We start from the raw sequence: 19,169 nt of genomic DNA on the forward strand, positions 1-19,169 counted from the left end.
GAGTGTCTGAAGGTTCAAACTAACAGAGATCTACTCAAGAACTTCGAAGATTTCAGTCCTTGGACTGTCTAAAGGTTCAAACTAACAGAGAACTACTCAGGAACTTAGAAGATTTCAGTCCTTGGACTGTCTGAAGGTTCAAACTAACAGAGAACTACTGTGGGACTTGGAAAATTTCAGTCCTCAGACTGTCTGAAGGTTCAAACTAACAGAGAACTACTGTGGGACTTAGAAAATTTCAGCCCTGTGTGAAAGCTCAGGTCCTGAGGACTCGGGAGGTGTGGAGGCTTTGGAAAGTCTTGGAACTGAGGGTTCCACCCTCCAGCACAAAGGCTGAAGTCCAACCTCCTGAGAAAAATGGTCGAGTCGAGACTCAAGTTAAAAAAAAACTCGAAAACGACAAAAAATAGATGATAAATGCGCAAAAAAAAGAAGAATTAGTATCTGAGCGAGTAGCTCAGGGGAAAAGCAGACAGACTACCAACTGGAAGGTCGCAGGTTCAAGACCCGCCACTGGCCTTTTTCTTTCTTTGTCTTTGTCAGGATTTTCAAAAACTTTAAGAAGTGTCTGGTCTTGAACCAGCGACCTGCAGCTCCATAGGCAAATCCTTAACTCACTGAGCTACAGATCAGATAAAAAGAAATAAATTCGTCGTCCCTTTGGCATCGTAGTTCCTGAAGTGACCACATGGGCAGAGCCAAGGCGGAGTCTGGGTGGAGTCAGGGTGGAGAGTAGGCGGGGAAGTGGGTGGCGGCCTCCCCCCTCTACTCCCCCACCTCCCTCCACCACCCACCACACCTTCCCCCGCCCGACGAGTTTTTCGAAAATCTGAGTCTCGACAGGTTTTCCCGAGTTTCTGGAGTTTCCACCAGGTCGGAGGCAGAACAAGCTGTCATGAAGAGGTGTTGAAGTCAGTCAGGATGGACGGACTTTTTACAGCGACTAGAAGGAAGACGACTAGAAGAGCAGGTCTTTAACCACCATCCATAAAATCCAAGGAGTCGCTCCAGAGAAATGAAAGGTCAACTTTTATCAACCTCTATCCAGATGTTCAACTTGATATCTTTACTTTGACATTTTTAGCACCACAAACCTTTAGTATCACACTTTATTATCATTTATTAGGACTTTAATGGAATCCACCAGCAGATTTACTTTTTATTGACAAACTTTATTCTTGTCATCATGGGACTGCAGTATTTAAAACTGTTCCTTCTATTTGACCTCATGTTTATTAGTTTTAGCGGAGAAAGTTATTGTAGTTGTCGATTAGTCTCTTAAAAACCAAGTAATAAATTGGATTAGTCAAGAGGTTTAAATTTCTTACTTTGTCATATTTTAAATATGACAAAAAAATATAAAAATAAAGCATCTTGAGACAATTTGACCTGTAATTGGCGTTATATAAATAAAATTGAATTCAAATTGTATGTATCTTGTAATGTTGGAGTAATTCAGCCATATATGTTAGAAAACACATTTTCTTTGTCCATTAATCTGTCGTTTTCTCCAGTAATTCATTTCTTGTTTTGGTTTATAAAATGTCAAACCCAAATATATTCAGTTTACTGTCATAAAAACCAAAAAGATTTACATTCATGATGCAGGAATCAGGCAGTTTTTCACTTTTTATCTTAGTTTAGTCAGAAAGATAGTTGATAATGTGTGAATTGTTGCAGCTTGTGAGCCGTAGAAGGTTTTAATCTTTGGGGCCGAGTGTCAAAAAACATTTAGAAACCAACATCAACAAAACACTCAACAAAGATTTGAACATCATTAAAGGGAAATCCAACTTTTGCATGACAATGTCTAATTAAAGGACATTTATTTCCAACGTAAATGTGTGATATTCATCCTCTGGAGCTTTCTCTTCACATCGTCTTCCACCTGGACTGGTTTGGTCGGGAGCATGTGCAACAAACATTTGAAAAACTGCACTTTAACATCAATGAATGACACTGAAGTTTAATCTCTACATAAATGAGACTGAGTCTGGATGTGCTGCTCTGTCATTAACTCCTAAGTTTAGGGAAAGTTCAAACAAAAGAGGACAGTTCAGATCAGACTTGAGAATGAGCTTATTTTGAACAAACATCTCAGACTTTCTGAGCTTCAGCACCTCTAGCAAGATATTTTAACAACAAGCAACTCAAGAGATCCAGAAGTTGGAGAGAGTTAGCTTTAGCTGAGCCAAAGAACATGTGGGACGCTAACCTAGCAAACATTTCAGACTTTTCTCTGTGAATTCTGAGAAATAATTTACTATTTAATGACAGAGCTACACATCTTAACTCAGTCTCATTAAAACAGACTCTAATTCAGTGTCATCCATCCATATTAAAGTGCAGTTACCCAAAATGTTTGTTGCATGAGCTCCAACAAAACCTGTCCAGGTAGAAGGCCACTTTGACAAACAGGAAGTGGAAGATTCCAAGCAGATTTATAGAAGGGGGAACCAGACTGTACTAAGTGTGGTCGAGTATAGAGGGGTGTTTTGTGGGTTTTTAAGGCTGATAATGATTATTAGTGAGACACTTGGAGTAGATATTCATTTGCAGTAAATGAAAGTGTTTAAAATCTTGAGTTAAACTTAGAAGAACACAAACTCTAACAGAAAACTTTGTTGATACGTTTTTGTTTTGTTTACAGATGTTAAGTTAAAGGAGTTTTATTCGTTACGTATAACCAATCAAATCACTCCAGAAGACAGAGCGACCACAGGTAGATAGAGGTTCAGAGCCAAAGTAGCACCATTTTTAAATTTATTTATTACTGTAAATCAGTAAAAAATAAAATACTGATAATCAGTAAATCAGTCAGCCCACAATTACTACAATTCTACAATGTATGTCTCTTTCCTTTGACTTGTCATTTGTATAATATACGATGTATATGATGGCGTTTTTTTCATAACAAAGGCTATACTATGATGTTTTCTAAGAGGCATACGATGCTACTCTGGTTGTTCTGGCCCTGGGATGCTGCACTCCTCTTCTGTTGTTTTCTGGATTGTACTCAGCTGCATGTCTTCATCCACCCGGCCTCCGTTGACTCGTCCCGCCTGCCGTCTCTGGAGCTGAAGCTGGATTGGAACAGACCAAAGCACAGTCCAATCACGATGCCAGCTGCCTCTCAAAAGGCTCCTTCATCTGTCAGGTGGCGGCACTTCTTCTGAGGGGAAGCTGAGCTGGCCCGGCAGAACTTTGGAGATGTGTTCCAGTGGTTGGTGGATGTGTGGGGAGATAGAGAGGGACCTTTGAATTGTTCAGAAAGGAAAACAGGGAACCCATAGGTAGTTTTAGTTTAGGGTGCTACTGCGGTGTGTTTTTGGGTTTTAAGAGGTGAACAGGAAGAGTTTTTTTTTCGTATTGATTATCTTTTACTTTGTTCCTGGTTGGAGTGCCCATCAATGTCAACGTGAAGTTTACTTTTAGTTTTGTTTGTTTATTTTTATTTTACTAACACCCATTTGTTTTTAACCCCCTCACATGTTGTGTTGTTGTAAACTTACTCTTTCAAATAAATTCTCATCTAACCCTCTGGAAACCAGCGTTTGGACTGTTTTTGTGTTGCTCCTCACCTACTGACAGCTGTGGACTAAAGGCTATACTGTGACGTTTTTAGAGCGACATGCTATACTATGATGTTTGTTGGGCGACACGCTATACTATAGGCTTTTTTAATTGACATATTACTGCCGTTTTTTTTGTTTTAGTTTTTTTTGTTTTTTTAGCAACATATAAGAATTCGAACAGTTTTAAAAGTTACTATACTTTTACTTGTGCAATGAAATTATTATTCTATGGTATTTTTTAGATGACATATTATACTCTGATGTTTTCTTGAATTACATACTATTTTGACAATATACTGCACTATGACATTTTTTGAACTACATATCATACATGACAATTTTAGGCTACATCCTATCATTTTGCGCTTTTTGAACCACATAATAATCAATGTTTTGTTTTTTTTTTCTTGCCAACATGCTGTACTATGAACTACAGGACATACTATGTTATTCTTGAGTAAACCATACTATACTTTGACATTTTCTGAACTACATCCTATACTATGGCGTTATACACAGAGTGCTTTGGTTACATGTTGATTTATAATCTAGATTTTTTTCTGTTTTGTTTTTTGACGGGATTACCACAGACCTGACCATGAACACCGTCGACACCCACCTCAGGGAGACGCTGCCTAAGATCTCAAGGCTGCTTGGTCGTGGTCTTTCTGGCACATACTCTTCCAAGATGAGCCGGGAAGTTTAACACTGATGGAATGACACCAGGTCTAAGCCGACAAACTTCCACTTCCTCCTCAACCCATAGTCTCTGGGAAACCTACATGGAGTAAGAAAAGTAGACAGATAAGTAATTAAGTCTGTACACAACATATTAAAAAGAAATCATGCTAATAAATTAAGTACAAAGAACCGAATTCGCCAATATACTGAAGACCAGAGCTATTTAATTTGATAAGTATAACCTTGTTTAGTAACATTTCAATTATTTGAGAGCAGTCCTAAAGAACTGCCTGTAATCCCAATCATAAAATGGGTTTGGAGGAAGAACATAGATGGTAATCTGGATATACAGAAGTTAGGCTTTATAACTACTATTGGTAGTATTGGTGGTAGTAATAGCAATGTGACTACTACTAGTAGTAGTGATAGTACACTACTGCTGCTGCTGATACTGGCACAGCTACTACAAATTGTAATATTATTACAAATGCTGATACTACTTCTACGACTCTAACAGCTGTTTATACTAGTACTGCTGCTTGTACTTTTAGTATTACTACTACTGCTTGTACAACTATACTACAGCTACTATTAATCGTCTGGTATTTGGTTGTCAAGCTGCTAGCTTGCCTTAGTACGGTGGCCGAGAGGTGCAAACCAAATTTACATAATGCAAAACACTTTTACAACCTCCAAGACAAATTTACAAGCGACAAAACATTTTTACAAGTCCAAAAACACTTTTACAAATCCAAATTTAACCGGAAAGGGAATGTCCCAACTCCGGGGTTGAACCGGAAGTGACAACAAAGAGCGGCTAATGCAACTTTTTGTTGTTGTTGATGGTGAACCAAGCGAGCGGGTGATGTTTTGCCCGTTTTGTGGGGAACATATGTACCGATTGACGTGGTTTTGTTTTTCGTGTGGTCGGTCTTTAGAGTGTTTAAATGGCGCAGAACAGACCGACAGAGTGCATTAGCCGCTCCTCGTTGTCACTTCCGGTTCAACCCCGGAGTTGGGACATTCCCTTTCCGGTTATATTTGGATTTGTAAAAGTGTTTTTGGACTTGTAAAAGTGTTTTGTCGCTTGTAAATTTGTCTTGGAGGTTGTAAAAGTGTTTTGCATTATGTAAATTTGGTTTGCACCTCTCGGCCACCGTACCTTAGCGTTTTGCTAGTGGCTAACTAGTTAGCTCTCATAGACTGGAAGCTCTCAACAAGAATTCATAATGAAAAAAGAGCCAAAAACTATTCTTACCTATGAAAAGTCATTCCAAGTTTCCTTGTCTCAATCGTACGACGTAGTGTGTAACTGTATGCAGCACAGTGAGCCGGCATACTTGTAGTTTCCGTTTTCACGCCGTCTACATCAACGGAATGCACTGAAACTTTGCCCCCACTAGCTTAGCCTCGCTGTAGCCGCAGCTCAAAGGGGCGTGTCCTATCTACTCATTCATATCTATGAGAACAACAGTGGCTGCACATAAGGACGCCTGACGTTGATAAGCTGCGTAAATACCATTATACACAGTCTATGGTAAATACGTATGTGAATCGCATCATTGGCTGCAGCAGCCAGTCACCGGTCACTCACTGACTCACATTGAAAAATAGCTCAGAATGAATTGTTACGTGTTTATTTTATTTACAATTTAGGTTGGATTTTTTTTTTTCTGTGCGCGGAGACCGTATCAGCAGTGCGCAATTGCGCACGCGCGCAGCTTAGAGGGAACAGTGAATATGACCACACTGCAGGTTAATGAGCTCCTGGGAGCTTCACGTTTAATTCTTCTCAAGGCTTTAGCAGTTAATTTGCATCTTTTTTACTCCACGTTTCTGTGACCCTGTTGACCATTTGCAACAAAACACTTGATATTTCGGTGATCACGCCTCAATATCTGAGCTACAGAGTCCGTTAAATTTCTTTTTGGGCCCATTTTTTCTTTGACAAAGAAGCTGCCTAATAATTATGCACACCTTGATATAGGATGTTGATCACTTTAGGCCACACCCTCCATCATTACAAAAATACTCATCACCTGACAATGCTTAAAACCAATCAGCATTCAAGTTTCTATAGCTTGTAGTTAGAAAATATGCATGAAAATGATAAGGTCAAAATGCTCACTTGCCTAATAATTGTGCATGCAGTGTAGTTGTACTTAGAGTGAAACTTTCAAATTAGAAAATGTATGTAAATAGCATTAAATAAGCAATTTTGAAAAAAGGAATAAGACACTCGTTTAAAATCATTCCAGAATATCTTTTATTTCACTGCCCTCGTCCTATTCCCCACCCTCCCTCATCCCTATTGCTTGCACTCAATCATTACAAGGATATGGTGCTGATTCCATTTTACAGCAGAATAGATAAATAAATAAGTACAATTCATCTCACTACACGCAAAAAGAGAAAAAAAAACCATTCAAACCATTGATTTAATAAATATGCTTACATCTAGCTGTCCTCATTTATGTACATCCGCATTGTTTATGCTTTGGGACGGTAATCAACTTAAAAAGCTTATACATTACTTCTATGTGTAAACCCCTTCAAAAAATTGTTTAAAAGATGATGCTTGTTCTATTTACCTTCGGTGAGTGGAATTCATCATCAGCTCTGCCTAAGTTACAAGGCCCTGCACTGGCAGCTGTGGCTGGTGGCTGCTGCATACAACCTGCTATTGATGGCCACAAAAGAAATACTTGTCTTTTTCCAAGTCAAATGCCAATGGTCTCAGCATTGCAGGGCAAACTGCATGCATTGCCCTGAGCCCTGGTTTTGCATTATTTCCTTTTGTTTTCTTTTACCTGACATACTCTTTGTGCGAAGATGGGTGAAAAGAAAGTTGTGATTGTACCGACTGTAAAGTGTGAGCCTCGATGACTGTTGTACTGGGCCAGTCCTTTACATTGACAGGGAGCATGCATGCTAAACTTCTGACCATAGCCATGTAGAGATGACTTCATGAACGAGTGGACACATGACATGAGCTGTGATTCCGATGCGGCTCAGACATCGAGATGCTCTACGTGGAAGAATGTGCACAGCGATCATTTGAAAGGCAAAAGCTACTACTCTCTCAACCTTATTACAGTAATTATGATCTGGAACAGAAAGTTATATCTGGGTTAGACATAACTTTACTCCTCATGTCAGATCAGAGTGGTGTTTAACTGCCGTATGCAGCTTTTTGATTGAATGAAAAATCTACTGTTTTCCACTGGGGATGAAAGTCCATTTCTGTCCTACAAAGTGTCAGCATTATTACACATTTAGACATCTCCTGGAGCTAGACTATACACAAAGACATCACACTTGCTGTCGTACGACTTTGTTACTCTTGTACAACCGTCGGGCTGCATTTGGCTCGTAGGTTTCAACGGATGGAGAGAAGAGAGTGGCGGGAAGTAGAAATGGACTGCTCAGTGTTCATGTGCTGCTGAGTTATCGCCGCCGGGGACGGAGCATATGATTTGTTTGGATGAACAGCAGGTAGCAATGCATGGAAGATTTCAAATGCCTAAATTAAAACTAATCAAGCACTAGCCATTCCTCTATGTACAGCGTTCCTCTTGTTGCATACATTTACAGACATTGAAGTGAAGAACAGATATTAAAAGAACAGCTATTTCATATTTCGTCTTTAATAACTGAATGAAGACTTTTATTGTGAAATTCATTTTCCACGCCACATTTAAATCAGTGCATATACATCAAAGAAGAGAGGCGTATTGCATTTAAAAATTAAATGATTAAATAAATAACCTAATTGTACAAAAGTGACAATCACATTAGGTATTTTCTTCTCAATAAAATGAGCACTTTGTTGTGTTGTCAGAATAAAAGTGATATTCTGAGCTGTCTGCAGTAGTAATGTAATGCACTCCAGAATCCATTCATCCTGTAGTCTCACATTCCAAGATTAAGGCAATTTCACCTCTAAACCTTGCGGGTAACTGATGTAGCTAAACATACAGTCAGTAGTCGTGTTCCTTTAGCTTGCTAGCCCACAGGACAGGAAATTTTTGTTTGCTAAAGCTGCCATTAGCTCATGTAAGCTCTGATAAGCTCCACTCCTGGTTCCAACCCCAAAAGCCATTTGATAAATTCCCTCAAAGTGATTGGACGGTTGACTGCTTTTCATTTTGGCATTGAAATATTTAAAAACAAAAAGCTTCCTCACACCTCCTCATGTAAACCAATGACAATGTTTTGCATTTAGTGCAAATCCATGCTGCCCTCTGCTGGACAACACTAGAATGCAATACACCACTTTGTTGCATGTTTGGTGATTTGCTTTTAATGTGGCATGGAAATTCAGGTCACAAAGCCAAAAATTGACTCAGTTATTACAGGTTAAAAATTAAATAATTATCCTTTTAACATACGCTTTCAACGGATTAAATGCACGAACCAAAAGGAAATACAAGGAAAACGTGCATTGTATTTCATTTTCTTGCTTTAATTTGTTTTTATCTAGGCATTTCAAATCCTCTACAGTTGGGCCAGTTTTGGTTTGCTTCTCAAAAGCATGTTAAGCCTCAGGTGACACGTCTTTGTCCCACAGCAGGTCACTGGTCGAAGCAGATTGTAGAGTCGGGATGCTTGGAGGAAAATGAGGTTCACCGGCTTTCACATGGAGATGCTGCTGTAGAGCTGATCAATCTTCGCCTTGAAGAATTCCTTCAGCTCCGGTCTCTTGGCCTTTAGTGTCGGAGTCAGGAGGCCGTTTTCAATCGAGAACATCTCATTGTGGATGTAAATGTTCTTCACCTTTAAAGGAAAAGAATAGAAAAGTTGTTAACCCTCATGTTGTCCTGCGGGTCAAAACTGATCCATTTTAAAGTTTGAAAATGTGGGGAAAAAAATATTTTCACAGTGAAATTTCTGATGTCCACATTTTCAACAGTTTTGGGAAATCTTTGAACATTTTTTGGTAGAAAAAAAAAAGAAATGTTAAAAATGTTTCTTAAAAAACATGCACAGAAAAATTAAAATAAATCTTTTAAGGGAAACTTTTAAGGAATTATTGGAATTTTCTTCCTGAAGATTTTGCAAATTTTCAGAAATTTGGGGAATTTTTTTTAACTAGATTTTTTTTCACTAGATTTTAACTAGATTTGTTTTTAATCCTGGAGTAATGCAAATATTCATACTACAACAGTATAAAACAGATTGTTCTTTGAGATATTACTGGCACGTACTTCATAAGGTCATAAAACTTGAAAAGTAGTGATATTTTACATATAACTGCCCACCTGCTCAAAAGAATGGAGGCCACTGGCTTTGCCCAAACGCACCAGATCTTCAAGGATTGCCTTCTTTAATTGCTGTAAACAAAATAAACAAACTATCTCAGTTAAAATTCTCAGTAACCTCCAGTATATTTTATCAGGAGTGTTAACTGGAGGCTAAGTTTTTCGGCCACGTACCGTGTTTTTACATAGGTCCTTGTAGGTGCCCAACATGCCTTTCTTCTTGGCCCATTCAGGCATAACCTCAGGGTCAGGAACCACAATTCCAACCAAACAGGACTAAATTAAAGCACACAAAACATTTCAGGAAAGGTTAAAGAATTGGGTCTTGATCCAACTTGGAAATCAACACAAAATACTAACTCATAGCCAGACATACTCTCTAGAGCCTTGAAACACTTTCAGGCCCTGAAAAGTGAGAATCTGAGCAAGAAACCTGCTCCTATTAATATTTCTGGGGGATTAAAATACTGTGTGTGTGATGTTAGTGTCCTTATAATATGTATCATGCCTTTTTCTCAGTGTTTGCTTCATTCATCCTCGGTCTCAAAAAGTATTTTGGCATACAAGTAGAGCCTCGACTTCCCAGAAAAAGTTTTAAATTGATTTTTTTTAACAGTACAGTTTTTAAAAGTGTGAAGTGCACAGTACACAATCCTATATGAGCAAAAATACAAATGTTAGGTAATTAAGTAAATGTGCTTAAAGAATCAAAGAAAAAGTAGTTGTTCTGTAGAAGAGCAACACCTGTAAACAACTTATTGTATACAACATGATTAGATTCATGCATCAGTGCAGAAACAACATTTTATAGTCACAGCTGCTCTTGGTGGAGCTAGTTTTACCTACAGTTTGGTAGTTTCAGTTTGGCATTTCCCAGCTTTTAGTAATTGGTCAGCTCTAGTGGTTCATAACATAACCCTAGCATTAACGGGGAGGAAAGAAGACAAAGCAAAGTGATGCTACACTGATTTATCATCAATAGAAGATGAAAGTGTAGTCGTATAATATGGAAACACTCAAGTAAAGTACTTTAAGATGCTCTGTGTGTGATGTTAGTGCCCTCACCTGCAGACTATCTCCATGAACATAGAGCTGCGCCACAGGTTCACTCCTAATGTAGATGTTCTCGATCTTCTCGGGGGAGATGTATTCACCCTGTGCCAGCTTGAAGATGTGCTTTTTCCTGTCAATGATCTTCAGTGTGCCGTTCTACAGAAGAAGAAGCAATGATGACAGGAAGAAAGAAACAGCATGAAAAGTTCCCATGTGAGCACAAAGTATCGATAAAAGCGAATGCTGTAATGTAATGTATGTACTCACAGGTAACCATTTGCCGATGTCTCCGGTGTGCAGCCAGCTGTCTGCATCCAGCGTCTCTGCTGTTCTCTCCGGGTCTTTAAGGTAGCCCTTAAACACGTTTGGTCCCTTCACACAAACCTGGAAGACAGTTTAGAGAAGCAGAGGTTAGAGGTAAAGTATAAGCAATTTCTATCCTGTGGAAACACTAACAAAGGTAATACACTCTATCTTATACACACCACATCTCTCCCATTTCTGCTGTGTAGATGTGCTAGCAATATTGTCAAATGTTGCCTAATATTTGGCCTTCTTTTTACCTGGCATTGTAAGAAATTTAAGTCATAGCAGGGTTGCAACACTTTCAATGCTTCATGAAAACACACGTCAATATATAATTGAGGGACTTTTGAAGTCCATGGGATATATCTTGCATACATTTTTATTAAAATAAAAAAAAAAGTAATGTTTTTATGTTCATTATGATCATGTCTTTACAAATTCCATAATTATTTATTATGGAAACAATCACTTATTAATAAGAAATGACTGAATATCACTAAAATGTCAACTAAATAACCGTCCCAATTTAATAACAACCACCTTCTTTTTTGGCAATATATCAAATTTTATATGGAAAACAACAAATTGTGTCTGAGTCCAAGAAATCACTTTCAACTAAGTTACCCATTACAAAAACACCTCTCAAGGAAGTGTGTTAATTCCAGATCACATGACCTGCTCCGCATGATGTCATTTCCTCCTGAAGAAAAGACTGGCCAGACTCCAAGGCTTTCTGAGTTATTTAATATAAAGTAGTGTGTGAGTCAAGTGTGGATTTATGGCATGTCAACAGGTTTACTACAATATCTTTATAAATAACTTTCAATTTCAATTTTACTCCGTTATATATATAATATTTAGAAGAATCTTTCTGTAAAAATACCATGTGGTGTCTGGTTATAGGCAGCCATGCTGATTTTAAGCCTGAAAACAGCAAAAAACATCCACTATGACACTTGTCAACTATGTTACAAAAAGTCCCACAATTACATATTGACCCACATACTCATGCATACGTACTTTTATAGTACATATATTTCTTTGTTTTGAAATCTAAGTGCTTACCTCTCCCTCTCCCTTTGAAGCAAAGTAGTTCTTCTCAGGAACATCCACCAGTTTGATGAGGTTACATGGCAGCGGAGCCCCAACGTGACCTAATAATCAGTACAAGAAAAGACATTAGAAACTCAACAACTCACTTTTTCATTATTTTTTTTCACAATTTCAACAATCCATTGCTTCCTCCACTAAAACCAAACAACTTTTTACTTACATATTCAGCTAATATGTGAGGAGGAGGGACAGTTTGCATTTGCACACAGCCAAAGTCCAATCAAACTTAATGTCTGTTAAATTTAAAATAAAATGAATCATCATATTTTATCATAGACTCATAGATGTGTCATGAAATATCAGAAGTGAGCAGCAGGGGGTGATGCTAGACTATATTTTGATTCCACTGAGTGAGCATTTTCTCATAGTTCTTTGTAATTACTGACCCTCTCCCGATTCAGACACTCATCACATACATTTGTCTGATACCATGTGGTTTCTCATGACATGGCGTGATATACGATATGTGTCATGTGTTTGCTTCATTCATCCTCAGTCTCAAAAAGTACTGACATAAAAGCAGAGCCTCTACTTTCCAGAAAATGTTTTAAAGTGAGTCATTGTTACTCACTCAGTAAGTGTGAAGGGTACAGTGTAAGACTGTACTGTTGCTCAGTAATTTAAGAAAAAACAAGTAATGCCAAGGAATTCCAATTTAAAGAAAGCTACATTATTATGCACATTATTATGTCCAGAGTCAGTTGGAAAAGCCCTCTTTCAGCAATGTTATCTAAACTCAAATGTCAGTAAGTTCTGCATTAGATGATTTTTATACAGATTAAACTCCTCTTCTAAAGCAACATGACAGATGTTTCATGCTGCATGAACAGTCCATACATTTAGTCGCGTACAAAATGCTGAATTTCAAGATTCCTGATTCACCACCAGACTCTAATGTGCATTTGATTATGGGCCAAAAATGTGGAACTGTTTTTCTTTTTCCATCGGGTATGTTGTGCAATCAGCTGTCACTGGAAGGAAGAAGGCACCATATTTGTACAAGTGTCACGATGCCAAATTGGTCCAACAACATTCCTTCCACTGATACAACTTCCTGCATAAAATACTTTGCTTCTTTTGTTTTAAATGTCTGTAATAACTAACACAACTGCATAGAGATCACGTGGGAAATTACTTCAACGTGAGATTGTGTAATACAAGAATGCAACACACCGAGAGAGTAAATAAAGGCATTTTTGACAGCTACCCTTTGTTTATATCTGCTTGTTGATGTTGGAAATTACCTAGTCTGGCATTATGTCTGTTAATAATGTGGCCCAACAGCTCCGTCTTCTCTGCCTCTCCCTTTTTCTCCCTGAAGCTACTGGAACAACAGCCTTTCCCTCGCTCTCACCCCATGCTATTTTTTTCCCCACTGGACTGAATCCATAAATGATTCACTTGGAGGAGAGCAGACACAGCTTGAGTGTCTGAGTCGTTACATCATCATATGAGTGGCATTGACCCCAGCACTGCAGCAGCCTGTCCTAGTTGTGAGCGTTTGGCTTTGAAAGATAGGGCGTCTGGTAACACAGTGCAGAGGGAAAAAAGTAACTTATCAGGTGTATTAACACACTGACCTCGGTTAAACACTCTTCAAGCCTGAGAGTTGTTCATCCTTAAGATTATGACTCATTTCATCACTTTTAGACCTTTGAATTGAGGCTACAGTCAAGTAAATGAGTGCAGTGACTCCAGCCGGGGTTTTCTAGGCCTGTTGCATAAACACTCACCTGGGGTCCAGTCTCCAGGTGTGGTGAAGGTGCAGCCAGCTGTGCACTCTGTCTGGCCATATGCCTCGTACACCTACACATAGACGAGGTCCAGAAAAAGAGTATCAATGCATAGTTTACTATCCCATGTATCTGTTTATGTTGTATTCTGGTGGTACATAGTTTGTATGAATCTTCGCTAAGATGAATTCCAATTTCAAACCCTGAAACTGTGGTAATTTTATCTGACCCCTACATTTTTTCAACCTATTTTTGGTTTCAATGCACTCCTGAGGGAAATATCTTTCTTTCTTTTTAGCTGCTTAATGCTCTGCTATGTTCACCAGCTGGTCTTTAATCATCTGCTGTCGGTGCTGAGGAGGTAGTGTGCAATGACTTTTCAAGCTTTTATGCAATGGAGAATGGCACAAAGACAGCAGTGAGAGCGAATCCAAACAGTTAAATTGCAGGATGGACAGCTAAACAGGCAGCCAAAACTCACTATACAGTTCATAAAGCTAAACGGAGCTGCAGATTGAGGGGATAAATCTCTGCAGGTTCACCACTACAAGCTTATTTCTATCGTCATTTGATGGCTGTGATAGGTAGACATCAGCTTAGATAATGTATTAGTTAATAAGGCTCCTAGAAGTAAAAAAGCATGTGTCTGTGGGTCTGACCTGGCATCCCAGAGCTGCTCTGAGGAATCCCAGGACGGTGGGTGAGGTAGGAGCCGCTCCTGTTATAATCATCCTCAGCCTTCCTCCCAGACTGGCCTGTACAAGGTGGAAACACACGATTAACACAGAGGGGTCATTATTTTCTGTATGAAAGTAAGAAACCAAAGAAAGTTTCAGGATTTAGTAATCAGATTTTGATGGTAGTTGGTGGCTTTGCTTCGTTACTGTGAGTGAAATCTAAACAACCCACACCCAGACAGTCCTGATGAAACAGACTAACTGTAAAACTCTTCATAAATGCCAAATAAAGAAAACCTTTTTCAATGTGAATATTTCATGTTGTAGAGAAATACTTAAGACACTCCAATGCAGGGGTGTCAAACATGTGGCCCGTGGGCGAAAAGCGGTCCACCAGAGGGTCCAATCTGGCCCGTGGGACGACTTTACAAAGTGTAAAAATGACAGAGAAGACATTAACTGTAACTCTGTAAATTTGTAAAACTATAAATTTAAAATATTTTCTAGACCATGACAAGTTGCTTTGATCATGAAGTCAAATACTAGATTGCTCATTGTTCTTTTGTCATTGAGTGTCTCATTTTTGTAATAGGCTATTTTTCTTGTTTTTGTTGTTTTTTTGTGTGACTTTTGTCATTTGTCTCATGTTTTCGTCGCTTTGTTTCTCGTTTTGTTGTTTTGTGTGTCCTTTTTGTCTTGCTTGTGTTTTTTGTCTTATATTTGTCATTTTGTGTTTCCATTTTTTGGCGCTTTCTAACTTTTTTTGTCTAATTATTTCTCTTTTTTTGTTTTGTTTCATGTTGCTTTTCTCACTTTTTTTGTCATTTTGTTTCTCGCTTTTGTCATTTTGTGTCTCATTTTTGTCATTTTGAATCTCATTTTTGTAATATTTTGTCTAGTTTTTGTTGCTTTTTGTCTTCTTTTAGTCTGACTTTTGTCGTTTTGATCATAAAATAAAATACTACATCACTCAGTTCCAGATACCCGTGACAAAATGTTTTGTTCATTTGTAGACACTCTGTGATCTGGAAGTTGTAATGTTTAAATGACAAACTGAGGCATAATGTTGCTAAAACTGAATTTATTCTTCTCAAGAAATTTCAGGTTGTTGATAATCTTTTGTAAAAAGATAATTCCTTAAATGTCAGCATTTTCAGAATGTACTTTTTTGCACTAAAACAAATGAAATGTTGTAGTTGTTGTTATTTATAGGTTATTATGTTGTGATTTAACTGGTCCGGCCCACTTGAGATCAAATTGGGCTGAATGTGGCCCCTGAACTAAAATGAGTTTGACACCCCTGCTCTAATGGGTGCATGTAGACAAGTATAGCTATTTATTTTTTACACCTGCTTATTTATGCTGACAGCTCTTAAAGAATGGCTGCAGGCTTGCAATGTGTCATTTCCTTTATCTTTTATGTTTCAGAATATTTCAGAATCTTGATTTATAAACGCACAGGAATTAATCCAACTAAGTGTGGTGGTATTAAAGGTAGACCTCAGATATATTTCCAAACACACTGAGTATCCAGGAGTGTGTATGCTGCTGTGTTGTTGTTGCTGTAGGATAACAACAGCTGTCCTAACACATGGCACGTGTGACAGACGCTGTGCATTCTGCTTAGGGATTTAGGGAAACCCTGCTTACCTGAATCTTACTGAAGAAGATTTTGTCCCAGATGCTGTCACTGCGAATGATCCCGCTGCTGACCTCAGCACCTTTTCTCTTGGCAGCAAAGTTGAGCAGCCAACGCTTCAATGGGCTGTTGGCCTGGCTGAAGATCTGCAGAGGAGACAAATGCAGAACAGTTGTTATTTTTAACTGGAGACAGTCCTGATTCAATCCAGTTGTTAAAAACATGTGAATTTATTTAAGTAAATTGCTCTGAATTCTCAGGAAGGAGGCACAAGAATCTCCTCTCTCTTATCATCATGAGGTTTTATTGACATAAACTGCTTTTCAGAAGAAACTGGACTTTACTTAAACCACAGCTACATCACTGAAAAAGATCTTTGCATAACTAAAAGAAAACAATTACATTTATTTTTCCACCTGCGTCAGATTAAGAGTCTGTTTCTCGAACACACCGGTGTTCTGTTTTTCTGAAGAAACCCACAGTCATTAGAAGAAGCTTAACTGCTTCATCTCCAGTGGCACTAACAAACCACGGCTTCTTTGAAAGCCTTCTGTGTATTTGTTCATCTCACCTTGTCGTACATGCGGTTGAGCAGTCGAGGCACCACGGGGAAAATGGTCGGCCGCAGGGCCTTCATGTCGTCTGGGAGGAGACGGATGTCGCCCTGATAGAACCCGATCCGTCCTCCATGGCAGTACACCACAGACTGCAGAGACACATAGAACACAAATAGTGAGCTTACCACTGTTAAAGCTACAGTATCTGGTATCTTTGCAGAAAAAAACCTCAGTGCTGTAAGAGAAGTTTTTAGATATAAGCCTAATAAAGGAATGGGTATAAATACTTGATAACATTTAGATGTGGAAGTCAGAAAAAATCAAGTCATAGTATAACAAGAAATTATGAAAATTATTGAAAGTAAACTTCACTTGAATTTCATGTTTCAAAACAACCGTCTAAGGGGCTTTAATGAGAAACTCAGCAAATTTGCACAGTATTAGTGGGTGTATTCTGAAAACCATACCATGTGACATACCAGTCTATGCATCTGTCATCATACTGTGGCTCAAAGGTTCTCATTCCCACACTAGTCTGAAGTCATGTGGCAAAAAGAAGAACCTGTCAGTTTGCATGCAATGTCTCAGTGGTGTTTTTAAATTGTGGTGTTTTGGATGGTGGGGTTTTTTTGGTAGTTTTTTGTTTTTAAGTTGCCTGACCGTGTCTGAATTTACACTCTAAGATCTAAAAGCATTTTTTTTTTTTTATTAGAGTTAACTGAAAATAATGGCTCTAGTGTGGAAAATGTATATTGCTTCAGCACCACAACATTTAAAAACTTTCTAGTATAAAATCCTATATGAGTAAAGATACAAATGTTTTCAGGTGAATGTGCTTAAAGAATCAAAATAAAAGTAGCTGTTCTGCAAAAACTCGCTCAGTATTCCCCAGCTTGTAATGAGGTCAGCTCTAGTAGTTCATAACATAACTCCAAGGGGTCACCCCATCATTAACGGCAAGGAAACAGGACAAAGCAAAGTTATGCTACACTGATTTCTTACCATTTATTTCTCATCAATAGAAGATTAATCTCATGTAAAATGGAAACACTCAAGTGAAACACTTTAAAGATCCTCTTTTGTCATTGATTTAGGCCCTAACAATTCATCTCTGTCTATCAAAGTAAAAATAATCCCTTCCTGCCTTAAAATGACTTTGATGTTATTCTACACCAAAATGTTTAGGCCAGTTAAGGAGAGGTGGTGGAAATTTTCTTTATTTTCAACAAGGCACCCTAGTGCATATGTTGAGGCATGATTTCTCTGTGTGATATTCATTTAGGCATCTCTTACTCAAGCCAGCAGTAGAGGAAGTGAGTCATTACTCAGACAGGATTTACTAATGATCTGTGAAACCTCAAACTGTCACTATTCCTCACAAACTCTGCATCCTGCACCAAAAGGAAGAAACAAAGGCGGTGCTGCTAGTAACATTTTAACAACTATGACTCAGAAAAGCAACAACCAACAAATCAGAAAAGCAATGTGCTGATGTGCAGCTTGCAAATTTTGCTGCATCAAGGCGATAAGATGGCAGAAATCTGTTTTAAGTGAGAATTACTTTAAGCTCAGCTCGCCTGACCTTAAAAGTAATTTTCACACGCACACAAATACCACACACCCCTTTTGCAGATCATTGGCAGATTGTGTCACTCCCCCTGTCTGAGGATTAACTCTGCACACATATTCTGTTGTCAGGTAGTTATGAGGAACTGCCCCACATATGGCCTTCTTCTGTTTCAACGCTCATCCTTACTTTCATCTTTTGATTGAGACAGCACAGGCATCAAATTTAGACTGGCGTGTTTGTGTGGGACTGCCGAATCTGGTTCTGTTGCGTGATCTGATGTGCTGCTTGTTAGGGAACTCAGGTGGTTTCCTGTGTCTGAATCTAATGCGCACTACATGCAAACAAAAGTTGGTTCAACCTGATGCGACTCGTTTGACCACAGAGATGTGAGGCACACAAATAAGATAAGATCTACTTAAGACAAGATCTACTTTATTCATTTATTTATCCCAGAGGAAATTATTTGTATAGACTTGGTCATCCACTTATTCTAATAATGCTACATAGACTTTACAGAGCATTTAAAAGTTTCAGCAGGGCTTAAGGTCAGTTATGTAGACAAACAAAACACACAAAAAAAGAATGCAAACTCAACATAACTTTCAGCTGTATAGTACTTGATGTCTGGTTTTATGTCTGTCAGGGGAGAAAAGCTGCCAAAGCATAAACCCAGAAGTGGCTTTGGCTTCAGCAAATACACAGTAAGTAACTACATACTGCCAGTTTGTCTTTGGATTGTAACCGCTGGCATGAAACTACCTCAATGGTTGTGCAGAACCACAAGCAAGCGAAGATTTGCCACAATAGCTGCACCGTATGTGACGTTGACGGCAGTGCTGATGTTTATTTTGCAGATTTATGTGACTGATGTCTAATGCAATCTTTGCTGATGCTTCGTTTGACGTGGATTTCACCGCACACGTGTGTTTGTCAGACGAACAACTGTCCTCACCAAGACATGGGGACATATTGTTTGCCCTCTGTCATATAGGGTTTGGATCGGA

The 19,169-nt window shown here is 38.6% G+C and overlaps 1 protein-coding gene and 1 long non-coding RNA gene across 3 annotated transcripts in view; both read right to left on the minus strand.

Annotated features, from left to right (window-relative positions):
- Positions 1-850: 850 nt before the first annotated feature.
- On the minus strand, positions 851-5,643 carry LOC129350495 (uncharacterized). Its single transcript, XR_008603918.1, has 3 exons — positions 5,515-5,643; positions 4,195-4,353; positions 851-3,255 (listed from the first exon to the last, which is right to left on the minus strand). It is a non-coding gene; the product is annotated as an uncharacterized LOC129350495 (long non-coding RNA).
- A 3,057-nt stretch (positions 5,644-8,700) lies between these two features.
- The window catches only part of acsl6 (acyl-CoA synthetase long chain family member 6), a 43,383-nt gene continuing 32,914 nt past the window's right edge, over positions 8,701-19,169 (minus strand). For both annotated transcript variants that reach the window (XM_023262971.3, XM_035944881.2), the window contains exons 12-21: positions 16,610-16,744; positions 16,050-16,184; positions 14,382-14,477; positions 13,723-13,795; positions 11,942-12,030; positions 10,838-10,954; positions 10,583-10,726; positions 9,692-9,793; positions 9,518-9,589; positions 8,701-9,032 (exon numbers count right to left, since the gene is read on the minus strand). In XM_023262971.3, the coding sequence (XP_023118739.1) occupies positions 8,892-9,032; positions 9,518-9,589; positions 9,692-9,793; positions 10,583-10,726; positions 10,838-10,954; positions 11,942-12,030; positions 13,723-13,795; positions 14,382-14,477; positions 16,050-16,184; positions 16,610-16,744 (1,104 nt within the window). In that variant the 3' untranslated portion in view covers positions 8,701-8,891. The remainder of the gene's footprint in view (positions 9,033-9,517; positions 9,590-9,691; positions 9,794-10,582; positions 10,727-10,837; positions 10,955-11,941; positions 12,031-13,722; positions 13,796-14,381; positions 14,478-16,049; positions 16,185-16,609; positions 16,745-19,169) is intronic.

The sequence above is a fragment of the Amphiprion ocellaris genome, chromosome 14, assembly GCF_022539595.1.
Source record: "Amphiprion ocellaris isolate individual 3 ecotype Okinawa chromosome 14, ASM2253959v1, whole genome shotgun sequence".
Classification (NCBI taxonomy): domain Eukaryota; kingdom Metazoa; phylum Chordata; class Actinopteri; family Pomacentridae; genus Amphiprion; species Amphiprion ocellaris.